The sequence below is a fragment of the Chiloscyllium plagiosum genome, chromosome 15 (genome assembly GCF_004010195.1).
Source record: "Chiloscyllium plagiosum isolate BGI_BamShark_2017 chromosome 15, ASM401019v2, whole genome shotgun sequence".
NCBI classification, from domain to species: domain Eukaryota; kingdom Metazoa; phylum Chordata; class Chondrichthyes; order Orectolobiformes; family Hemiscylliidae; genus Chiloscyllium; species Chiloscyllium plagiosum.
This window is the reverse complement of record NC_057724.1, coordinates 27,353,787-27,366,452: the sequence shown is the minus strand read 5'-3', so window position 1 is coordinate 27,366,452 and position 12,666 is coordinate 27,353,787. Positions and strand designations below refer to the sequence as shown.

General features: G+C 42.2%; 1 protein-coding gene across 2 annotated transcripts in view; it reads right to left on the bottom strand.

Moving 5' to 3' along the window:
* The window catches only part of chm (CHM Rab escort protein), a 102,491-nt gene that overhangs the window by 26,699 nt on the left and 63,126 nt on the right, over positions 1-12,666 (bottom strand). For both annotated transcript variants that reach the window (XM_043704522.1, XM_043704523.1), the window contains one exon: positions 7,726-7,803. In XM_043704522.1, coding sequence (XP_043560457.1) covers positions 7,726-7,803 — 78 coding nt within the window. The remainder of the gene's footprint in view (positions 1-7,725; positions 7,804-12,666) is intronic.

Sequence of the window (12,666 nt, the reverse complement as noted above, 5' to 3'; positions counted from 1 at the left end):
CTGAGAGACTTCAAAAATGTTATGAAATGTGATGTCTGTTTATTAGTGACTGATAATGCTGAACCGAAAGAAAATAAAAGCAAACCCACAATTGTCCCAAACAAGTAATGGCTTGTTTACTCAACCAAAGTTGAAATGCTGATTGAATCAAGTGCGGCTCAAAAGAGATGACAAAGTTATCCATGATTTTTAACTTAGAATGATTTTTCAAGTGATGGGCTTCAGTGTGCTGGAAAGACAAAATACAAAAGGCTCTTGTTCTTCTTACCAGGAGACTCTTATGCAATTAGGAAGGCAAAATGGATGGAAACAGGAAAGCAAATAGCATGTCACCCATTTATTGCAAAAGGTTTGGAGTATAGGAGAATACAGTGTCAATTTGTCACCTGCAAAGTGTCACTTTGATTATACACCTGCAAATACTGTTTTGATCTCTATATCGAAGGAGAGAAGTATTTACCTTGGGAGGTGTGCAACAAACTTTTATTAGATTAATTCCTGGGATGAGAAGATTGCCTTTGTCTTCTTTTAACTCTTTGGAGTTAAGCATGAAAGATGATTTCATTGAACCATAAAAAGATTCTGAAGGTTGATACAAAGAAGCTGCTCTCCCAGGCTGCAACCAGGGAGATGAAATGCAATAGAAGGGTTGGTCATTTAGGATTAAGATGCGGAAAGTGTCTTAATTTAAAAGATGGTGAATCTTTGAAATTGCTGTTCAAGAAGGCTCTGCATCAGTCCTTACATACATTCAAGGTGGAAGTCAAGAGATTTTTGGTCACTGAGATAATTGAGAGGTTACAGAAATCAGGTAAAGTGCAGTGAGGTCAAGACTCCTCTTTCTCATCAGTGTAGGAGCACAAAAGGGCACACAATCTACAGCTGCCTCTACAGCCCATCCTCTCATGTAAATAGGAGGAGGAGAAGGAAACAGGATACAGAGAATGTGAGAATTCAGATCTATTTGGTGGTTATCACTGAATTTAGTTCTGGAGATTAATAAGTTTAAGTTATTTGGATAAGCGAACAGCACAAAATTCTACATAAAGTCTACATTTGATCTTCTGTACTGTTCATTTTTACTTTAGCAGAGATTGCTTGTTCACAAAAATCTTCAGCCCCTGCTTTGTGCAAGGGTTTCTCAGTTTCTAATTCTTAGACCTTTCTTCTGTTTTGATTACAGGAACCTTTGGTTACGAAGGGTGCCATTTAAGAAACTTTTGAAAAATAGCATTAAGGCATGTTAAATTAATTTAAATTTAAATTAATCTGAATTAGGCATTACCTGTTAATTTTAAATAAAGTCTCATCCTTCACAGATGATAGATTTCAGATTGAGTGACTTGTCAGAGATTATGAAGTCACGTCAGACTACTTCAAAAAAAACTGCTAAGATTTCACAAACTCTAATTTTGTCTCATCTTCAATACTCTGCAAATGTTCAAATGATCCAAGGAAACTTGACCAAGTGAATTTTGTCTAGAGACTAGCAGATTAGATTCAAGTATCAGAACAATGGCACACAGGTGAACAGTGAAAGTCTCTTTTCCCTCTTTCAAAGTTTCTTTTTGTTTCCTTTACTGTTTGTGGGTCTTCGAACAGCATTGACTAGTTACAGGAAGGATAACAGGGATAATTTATCATTTTATCTAGACACCAAACATGAAGTTTGCAACTGTTAAAGCTATAATTATACATAGGTTAGCTGCAGCAGAGCTCAATTCCCTCTTCACTGCATCCACAATGTATCTCAATGCCACAATCAGTAGCCAATACCATTGTACAACTGTAGCAATTATCAATATTACACTTGCATTTGGCCGTGGCTGCCAATTACAGCACATCTTTAACGATCAATAGAAATGTTTAGTGCCAAACAGTTGTTCCATTAACTCAGTTGCTTGCTTAAAATTCCACGACAAACCAAAATAGCCAACAACAGTTGTTTCATAAGTTCAGTGAGAAACCCCCGAGCTACTCATGTTGCTCCTTTGACAAAAGTTGCGCTGTCCTTCATTTTTTTTCTCCAAAAGTGTTGTACGAGGCAGAGTTGCTGAGATGGCTGGGTTTATCTACTTAAAGAAGCTTTTAAGTTTTAAAAAAACCTTGTACAATGAAAGGGGAGTGGCCAGTTCTTCCAGTTCAGCTTTGATCTAGTTTGGTTTAGGTTTTTAGCAGTCTGGCTGTTCAGAGCTGCTGGTCAGCTTTATAAGGCTGCTGGTCAAAGAAACAGCTACATGGAAGGTGTTGCCTACTGAATCTCTCTATCTCCTGTAAGCCACGGTGCTTGATTCTACCTTTTTTGCCATAGGGGTGTTTATGGGGATGTTGTAAGTATTTGGAACAGCATCATTAAGTTGTGAGAGTCAATTGAGTTTTCAAATCGTTATGTTATTCTAAATTTGTTTTTTTTTATTCATGTGTAGAATAAATTAAGTTTTGTTCAAAACTGTGTGGTTGGGCCAGCTACATCACTCCTGGATTAACAACTTAACACCTGCTTAAAACTAGAAAAGTCAGGATCTGCCCTGGTCCATAACACTACAAGGATGAAAGCAGCACATGTTTACCTTGGCATCTTGAGCAGTGACGACAGCAAATCTTCCCGCTGAGAAATCAAGTGAAGAGTGGAGGAGGTAGTATTGATAGATAGTGGACTTATCACAACTTATATATAAAGTGAACTTTTCAATCCTAGTTCATGGTTCAAGAAAGTGGCTCATCATCATCTTCACAATGCTAATTAGGGATAGGAAATAAATGCTCACATCCCGAGAATGAATAAAATCAAAATGCCATATGTGGAGAAACAGAGTCGTGATGGCTGCAGGAAGCGGCACAGACCATGGAAAAACTTAAACACGAGGAAGAGAATGGTGAACAGCCTGGTGATCACGAATGCATTGCAGGCCACCGAGCACATTGGGATCAGTGTACGGGGCTTACCGCAAGTTAGGATACAAACATAGTTCTGAATGAAGCAAAGTTTGCAAAAGCTGGATGGTGGGAGGGTCTGCCATGAGCATAGATTCCTGATGAAGGGCTTATGCCTGAAACGTCGATTCTCCTGCTGTTTGGATGCTGCCTGTGCTTTTCCAGCACCACACACTCTAATCTGATCGCCAGCATCTGCAGTCCTCACTTTCTCCTTCCAAATAGTGTAATATCCAAGCTTGAAGACATTAAAAAGCATGGGTAAGGGTTTCAATCGTCAATTGTTTGAGGTAAGGTTGAAGATTAGTCTTGATGAAGAGAACAAGTGTATGGGTGATCCTGGATCAGCTCCCAATGATAAAATGCTAACAGAGAAAATGCTAATAAACAGAGAATACTGGAAATATTCAGCTGGTCAGGCAGTATCTCTGAAAAGAAACAGTTAACGTTTAAGGTTGATGACGACTGTTCATCTTTTTCCTTCAATGCCACATTCAAAACCTACAATCTCGATCACCCTGAAGGACAAAGGCATGGACCACCACCATCTTACAAAGTTCCCCTCCAAGCATCCTCACTTGGAACTAGACTGTTATCTCTTCAGTCATAGGGTCAAAATTCTAGAACTCTTTCCAAAAGCACACCGAGGAAGTTAATCCGGGTGTTCCCCAACAGGAAACCCTGGATGAATTAGGACATATAGAACTTGCTAAATACCAGGCATGAGACCTTCAGATCAGGAGACCCACTCGAATATAAGAAATCCAAGTATGACCTTCGCAGAACCATTAAAACAGCCAAGGACCAATACTGACACAAACTAGAGACCAGACAGACACCTGGCGACTATGGCAAGGTCTGAATGACATCACAGGTTCTTAAAAAAAAAAGTGCAAGATAGCAGACGATGACATTATTCCTCCCAGATCATCTCAATGCCTTCTATGCTCGCTTTGAGCAGAATTTCTGTGGAGAGGTAACACCTATTCTGACAAGTCCTGACAAACCTATCCCAACAGTCACTGCATCAGAGCTCAGATCAGTTTTCCTTCTTGTGAATCCAAGGAAAGCAATGGGACCAGATGGAGTACCAGACTGTGCACTCAGCATGCACAGAACAATTGGCAGAAATCTTCTTGGACATCTTCAACCTCTTCCTGCAGCAGGCCACTGTTCCTGCCCATTTCAAGAGGGCCAACATCATCCCTGTGCCTAAGGCGACTCATGTAGCATGTCTCAATGACTACCACCCAGTGGCCCTAATTTCAGTGGTCATGAAGTGCTTTTAAAGGCTGGTCATGGCGTTAATCAACTCCAGCCTCCCCACTACTCTTGACCCACTCCAATTTGTCTATTGGAACAACAGATCCACATCAGATGCCATATCACTTGCTCTTCACTTCTCCCTAGAATATCTTGACACCAAGAACAGCTACGTAAGAATCCTATTCATCGACTACAGTTCAGCCTTCAACACTATTATCCCCTCCAGACTGATTACTAAACTTCGTGATCTCAGACTAAGTCCCACTCTCTGCAACTGGATCCTCAGTTTCCTGACCCACAGGGCACAGTGAAGAGTGGGGACAATATTTCATCCTCACTAACACTCAACACTGGAGCCCCCCAGGGTGCATACTCAGCCCCCTACTCTACTCACTGTATACCCATGACTGTGTCACCAAATACCAGACTAATGCCATTTACAAGTTCGCTGATGACACCACCATAGTCAGTCAAATCTTAGATGGCAACAAAACAGACTACAGATGGGAGGTGGGAAGATCTGGACAAAATGGTGCACTGAGAACAACCTAGCACTCAATGCCGGCAAAACCAAGAAACTCATTATTGACTTTCAGCAGGATGTTACTTGTGCCCACCTACACATCAACAACACAGAGGTGGAACGAGTAGAGTGTCAAGCTCCTGGGAGTGGTCATTCACAACAAACTTTCTTGGATTCTTCATGCAGACGCACTGGTTACAAAGGCCAACATCTCTTCTTCCTCAGGCATCTGAGGAAATTTGGCATTATGGCGAATACCCTTCTCAACTTTTATAGGTGTGCTATCGAGAGCATTCTTTCTGGATATATCACTACCTGGAATGGCAACTGTACCATTCAAGATCGGAGATGGTCAGAGTGAGATGAACTTGGCCCGGACAATCAGAAAGGCCTACCTCCCATCTATAGAATCCATCTATCAGGCCCGCTGTCAAGGAAAGGCCACCAGCAGTCTTAACGATTCATCCCACCCTGGCAATGTTTTTCTACAACCTCTACCATTGGGGAGAAGGTACAGAATCCTGAACACACGCACCAGCTGGTTTCGAAACAGTTTCTACACCACTGTTATTCGAATACTTAATAGAGTCACCAACTCTTAACATTTGCCTGTACTTGTGTTTTTGTTTTTGCTGCTGTTTACCTATTACTTACTATCTATGCTACTTAACTCTGATCTGCCTGTATTGCTCACAAGACAAAGCTTTTCGCTGTGCCTCGGTACACGTGACAATAAATTAAATTCATTTCAGATAGGCTGACAGATCAATTTGGCAGATGCGTTTCAATGTAAGCAAGTGTAAAGTAACACATTTTGGCAGAGAGAATGAATAAGAATATAAAAAAGGACAAGATTCTCAGTGGGAATGTGGGTGTATACATGTGCATTACATTTTCCAAGTGAAAGGGAAGTTCAGGAATGCAGTAAAAGTAAAACACAAATTTCTTAGCTTTGTGAAGAGGCATTGACAAGAACAAGGAAGTTACTATCATCCTTAATAACACATTGATTCAACCTCAACTAGTCACTTTAGGAAGCTTGTGAAGTCTTTACAGATGTGCAAAGAAAATGTTCACATTTTTCCCAATTTATTTCAGGAGCTGAGAGCCCCATTGGCAAGACCAGCATCTGTTGCTTACCCAAACTGCTCTTGAGGAAATGATGCGGAGTCGAAAATGGTTCCAGGCATGTGAGACTTCAGTTACATGGATAGACTGAAGCTCAAGTTTGCCTTAGAGAAGAAAAGGTTGTGGGGAGATTTGACTGACATGTTCAAAAGTATGAGTGGTTTAGATAGAGTAGCAAGTAAAGCTCTTCACCCTGGCAGAGGCATATAGAATCGCAGCTTTCAAGAGAAAACTGGATAAGCCCCTGAAAGAAAATCATTTACAAGGCTCAGTTAAAAGTTTAGGGTTTGAAATTGAGAGGGGTGCTCTTGCAGAGATTTGGGATTAACACTGCGAATGAATTGTTGTCTTATCGTAGAATCATTCCAAGACAGCAGAGTAGATAATTCTTACAACTGACCAATTGATCGTCATAGAAGAACTATTACCAAAGTAGTCAGTAGCTTTCTATTTGTCTTAAGTTTTAAATCACAGCAAAGCAGCCATAAATTAGAATAATGTAATGAAGGGATAAAATCAAAAGCCAATTAGGTGACTAGAAAATTCCCAATGACAAATTATGAATGACTTTAAGTAATCAAACCTGAAATGATCAGTCATGAAAACCCATTACTAACATAATTCAAAAAAGGGGAATTGCTTTAAATGCTTCTTTCTTCTGTCACTTTCATTAGTAAATGAAGTTTTCAACGTCCAAAGGAGTGTGTCACTGTCATTATTTTGAGATTGGTTTTTCATCTCTCTTAGGAAAGATGGTGGAAGTGTTTGCAAAGTGTTACATCAGGCATTAAAAATCCAAGACAGACTAGCTAGGCCAATGGGTCATTCCTTGTTTGTAAGCTGTGCCTCTGATAATATATGATGTATTACATGAAATAATAGCCCAGTTCTTCTGAAATAGTGATTAAATAGACAATGTTGAAAACAGCTTTTGCCTTAATGTTTTGGAACAATTACGTAGTAGTACACTTCAAGGTCCACATCCTAAGTTAAAAGCAGGGATATTGAATGTTTAAACTGTGTTCAAAGCTAGAATGTTTGGTATGTGAACATCTTTCAATGCATTCCACTTTTTAAATCACCCAAGTATTCCAACTTAACTACAAATCTGTTTGGGAGCAGTACTTCACATCTGCAGACATTCCTTAGTTGTACAACCACATTTTCTCAAATATTTCTGAAGTTAGCAGCTGATGGGCCGGTGTCACTTCATATCTTAAATCAAATGAAACTAACAGAACAGAATAATTCATTTGATGTGACCACCCTGAACAGTCCGTTTCAATCCTTCCCTTATGAACTACCCGAGGGCTGTTATTACTCATCTCAAAATGGGATATACAGCTGCACAATCCTTGCTGAATTTTCCCACTGCAGACAAAAGGGTTTATCAAATGGGAAGAGCGACCTAGCTTGCTACAACGAACTTTCTAAAAATTCATTAAAGTCGTTTCCTCTTTGAAATGACACGCATTATCAACAGCGATTAATCTGGTGAATCTTTTGGTGAACTCAATTTATAAAATGCAACAACACAGAGCCTTTTTGTCTTCAGATGAAAATCAATTAGTGTAGGTAAGGCCACAAGGAAAAACTAACATCACTCATCACTAGCCTCTGGCAGCTCAAATGATTTGTCTTCCAAGCTTGGGTGATCAGGAGCTGTTGTAATATCTCAGGAAAATTAATTTTGTTTCTATATTCTAGACCAAGTTTCCCTGTTTGCTGGACCTTTACACAAATAACTTTTAATCAAAGGTGATCTTTGATTAATACTTTAGATGATCTCAGAAGAAGGCTCCTTTTTCATGAGCCCTTATACAGTCTTCCCTCAATATGCTGTGTGAAAGGCAGGTCATTGCCTTTGTCTTTACCTCGATGTTTCTCTGTCGACCACCAGGCATTTCACCGAATGTCGCAAACAGTACGTTCCGCCAAAGACTGCAGACATCCTGTGGACAAAGTACATATTGTAATATCCTTCAATATCCCATAATTTTAAATGTAAAATGTAGAAATAAAAGAAAACATGCAAAACTGCCATATCTCAGGTTGAGGTCTTTGTTTTCAGTTCACGATTAACTATATCCCAGGTTTAAAGTAGATAAGTAGCCAGCTATTGATATGTTCCTGAAAATATTAATTTATAAACAGCATAGGAACACAGTAACTACTTAAAGCACCTTCTGCTTTCAATCACCTGAGTTCCTGAATTCATATCTGTTTTTGGCAATTTTAGATCCAAGGCATATGTGTCCCATTCTGCACTCTGAGTGCAAGTTTGATGGAAACAATTTTTAACCCATGCAGATAAACTATTCCATTAGCACACCTGAAAGTGACCAGTGCAAAGCTCCTAGACCAAATGACAAACCAAGTGAAAAACAGGGAAACTAAATTAAGTGACGTAGTTTTGCAAGATACAATTCTGCATTAGAGCATATTAAACCTCATATGTTTTACTTTGCCTATCCCAATAACAAACCACATCAGAAGGATTACTAATATTTCATATTAGATTTAATATTTGCAGGCCTTGCAGGATCACAAATAGGAATACACATTGCAAACCAACAACCTGTAGCAGGCAAATTTCACTGGTTTGCAACAATCCAGATTTAAGAAATTTTTTTCTGAAATGCTTTGCCCCAATATTCAATGCAGCATTCATGAGAAATTGGATTTCATCCACCTGCTCATTATACAAAGTTACACTCTTTCAAAAAAGTTTAATTAATCAGTGACAATTCTGATTTTCTCAATGGTACGAATAGCTACTACTCCTCAAACTACAAAATAAAGATCTATTACTTTAGGGATGTTACATACCTACATTATTGGAACTAACATTTGTGCTACACAAACACTGACCAATACCAGCTTAAATAAAGAACCCAAATACAAAAGCATTGCCAAAGTGTATTAAAGTAGGTTTCAGATTTAATACTTTTTGGAGGTCTTTAATTTTGACGATTGCAGATATCTGGATTAGGCTTGAAAAAGGTCAGTGAAAAGCCTTGAGGTATCCAAACCATTGCTGAAAGAAGGTTTCTAAGAAAATCTTATGACTTTAGGTAACTGTTTGAATACAGTTCCGGGAAAACACCTGACTGTTAAATTACAAGGTTTTACTTGAATATTCCCTGCAGGCATCGAGTTTGGTTTGTAATTTTTTAGTTGGGGAATGCCTGCTACAGAACAAGATGTTCAGCCTGTGTGTCCTGTTTGGAATACTTCTTGCTGTGACATTAAGGTGAAACCTGACTCACTCTTCTAAAACAGCAAAGAATTTCACAATATTGTATTTCCTGAGCAAGCCTTACAAGACCCGCGTATACTTAGGGATTTGACCACATATACAAGAATATCAGGTCGAAAGATTTTGGAACATTCTACATCTTTTCCTTTAAGAATTGTATTCAAGGATAATAACCAATGTCAGAACATGTTTTACTTTTTTTGTTAAATAAGAGAATCTTTGCAGAAAGAGAAGTATCTGAGGACAAAAAGACAGAAACACCTAGGGGTTCAGGTGCATAGTTCTTTGAAAGATGCATCACAGGTAGACAGGGCAGTTAAGGTGGTGTTTAGCACAAATGCCTTCATCTCACAGACCCATTGAGGATAGGAGTTGGGATATCATATTGAGGTTGCACAGAACATTGGTGAGGTCACTTTTGGAGTACTATGTACATTTCAGAGTGCCCTGGAAGCAGAGGGTTCAGAAAAAATTTACCAGGATGTTGCCAGGATTGGAGGGTTTGAGTAACAAGGACAGACTGGACAGGCTGGAACCTTTCTCACTGGAGTATAAGAGGTTGAGGAGTGACCATGTATAGGTTTCTAAAATCATGAGAGGCATGGATAAGGTGAATAGCAAAAGGTCTTTTACCTACTACTGTAGGGTAACTCAAAACTAGGGAGCATATTTTTTAAGGTGACAGGGGAAAGATTTAAAATAGACCTGAGGGGCAACTTTTCTACACAGAGCATTGTTCCTATGTGGAACAAACTGCCATAGGAAGTGGTAGAGGCAGGTACAGTTACAACATCTAAAAAGATGTTTGGACAGGTACATGAGTATGAAAGATGTATGCGAAAGCTGCTGGGGTGGAAGGTGAGGCCCGGAAGAGTTCTGTCCTTGTTGCGTTGGGAGGAATGAGGTTCAAGGACAGTGCTGCGTGAAGTGGAGGAGATACGCTGGAGGGCATTGTCAACTATGTGGGAAGGCAAGTTTTAATCTTGGAAGGAGGCCATCTGGGATTTTGAGGTGGAATTGGTCATCCTGGGAATGGATACATCAGAGGTGGAGGAACTGCGAATAAGGGATAGTGTTTTACAGGAGGTAGGGTGGGAAGAGGTCTAGTCTAAGTAGCTGGGGGAGTCAGTGGGCTTGTAGTAGATGTCTGTGGTTAGTCGGTTACCGGAGATGGTGTGGAGAGGTCCAGGAAGGGGAGGGAGGAATCATAGATGGTCCAGGTGAACTTGAGGTCAGGGTGGAAGGTGTTGGTAAAGTTGATGAAATGTTCAACCTCCTCACGAGGTGGTGCCGATACAGTCATCGATGTAGTGGAGGAACAGCTGGGGGCTGGTGCTGGTGTAACTGCGTACCTGACATACAAACAGGCACAGCTGGGTCCCATGTGGGTGCCATGGCTACCCCTTTGGTTTGGTGGAAGTGGGAGGTTTTGAAGGAGAAGTTGTTGAAGGCGAGGACCAGTTCAGCCAGGCGGATGAGGGTGTCGGTGGAAGGGTACGGGGTGGGACGCCGTGAGGACAAGAAGCGGAGGGTTTCAAGTCCTTCCTTGTGGCTGATTGAAATGTACAGGGACTGGATGTCCGTGGTGAAAATTAGGCATCACGAACTTAGGTGGGGAATTCCTGGACTAAGGGGACAGGATGGTGTTGAGGCAGGAAGAGGGGAGTTCAGTGGGACAGGTGCAGGCTGAGACAATGGGTTGACCGGGGCAGTCAGGTTTGTCAATCTTCGATAGCTGGTAGAGTTGGGCGGTGCAGGGTTCACAGACTATCAGGTTGGAGACTGTGGATGGGAGATCCCCAGAGGTGATGAGGTTATGGATGGTCTGTGAGATGATGGTTTGGTGATGGGAGGTAAGGTCGTGATCAAGGAGGCAGTAGGAGGTGGTGTCTGCAAGTTGGTGTCTGGCCTCAGTAGTGTAGAGGTCAGTGTGCCACACTACTACTGTGCCCCCTTTGTCTGCAGGTTTGATGGCAAGGTTGGGGTTGGAGCGGAAGAAGTGAAGGACTGTGTTGTGGGAGGGCGGGAGGTTGGAGTGGGTGAGTGGGTGGACAGGTTGAGGTGGTTGATGTCACGGCAGCATTTTGAAATGAAGAGGTCAAGAGTAGTTAGCAGACCAGCACAGGGTGTCCAGGTGGATGGAGTGTGTTGGAGGTGGGACAAGGAGTCCTCAGTGGTGTCTTGTTTGAAAAAGCGGGCCCGAAAGCGGAGGCGGTGGAAGGACTAAACATTGGTCCTCAGTGAGTGGGAGGTCTGGGGGAATGGTGAACACAACAGGGCTGGGAGCTAGGACCTGGAGTGGGACTGGAGCTGGAGGTGGGGGCAGAGACACAGTTGCTTGAGTGGGCGTGATTATAGGGTCACGGTGATGTCACCAACAGAAGTGACGCTCACTAAGTGGGTAGAAATGGGGCTTACAGCAGTGTCCACAGGGATAGAAGTAGTGTCACGAGTGATGTGGGCAACATTTTGGCTTGGCTCTCAGCAGGTGATGTCACTGGTGGCGGAAGTGATGTTGGCGATAGAGTCTTCCGTGTCTAGGTGAGTGATGTCTTTAGGGATGGAAGTGGCTGCCGTGGTGGCAACTGCTGGGGTGCAAGTGATGTGCAAGGTAGGTAACGCGTCTGTGTTGGGGGTGGTGAATCTAGCAGTGGCAGTAGTCTTACCCGCAGCACGGAGGTGATTGGGTGGACAGCGATAGCAGAGGTGGTATGGTCGGCATTGGCTGCTGTCCGAGGGGTGGCGGTGGAGGCGGAAGTGATGTCATCATTCACCCCGGCAATCATGGATGGAGCGGCCACGTGGGTAGTGGAGCCTGGGCAGTTCCAGAGACCAAGAGAAGTTTTCGGAGAAGCCAGCGCATTGAGGGAAGTACATAAAAATTTGTTTAACTTGTGTTCTTTTATGTCCAATGTAGCGGAGAAAAACTGTTGAGCGCCTGAATCCTTTGGAGGGTGAAGAAACGCAGAGGTCGGTTGCAGGTCTGGGAGAATGTGGCTCTGAGGTCAAGGGCGGGTAGAACTGACTGTAGGTAGAGTAGATGGCGGCGCATGGCTGATATTATGGAGCGGGAGGGTCCAGAAAGAGAATCATTGCTGAAGGTTTTAGTGTGTACTGGGTATCCTGTTCAGGTCCAAACTGTCTTGGTCTGAATGTGGTCCAGTGTCCATGTGGGATCAGATGGTTCTGTAGGCAGGCACTGAGGAAGGAGATGTGGCTGTGGTAACGAATCTGCTGAATGGCATGGCTGAAGAGCATCAGGGTTGGGGAGGGGGGAGGGTAGTACAGAGGGAGAGGGACTCACTGAGATACTGAGATCTTTGTAGAGAGGGGAGGAAAATTTCTGCGAGGTAGGCATCCTTAGAAGAGGGTTCACAGAAAGGTTAAAATAAACTAGGATATAATGAGGACTGCAGATGCTGGAGATGAGAGTTGAGAGTGCGTTGCTGAGAAAGCACAGCACGTTAAGCAGCATTGGAGGAGCAGGAGAATCGATGTTTTGGGCATAAGCCGTTCATCAGACATGAGACTTGTGGGCTGGGGCTGACAGATAGAT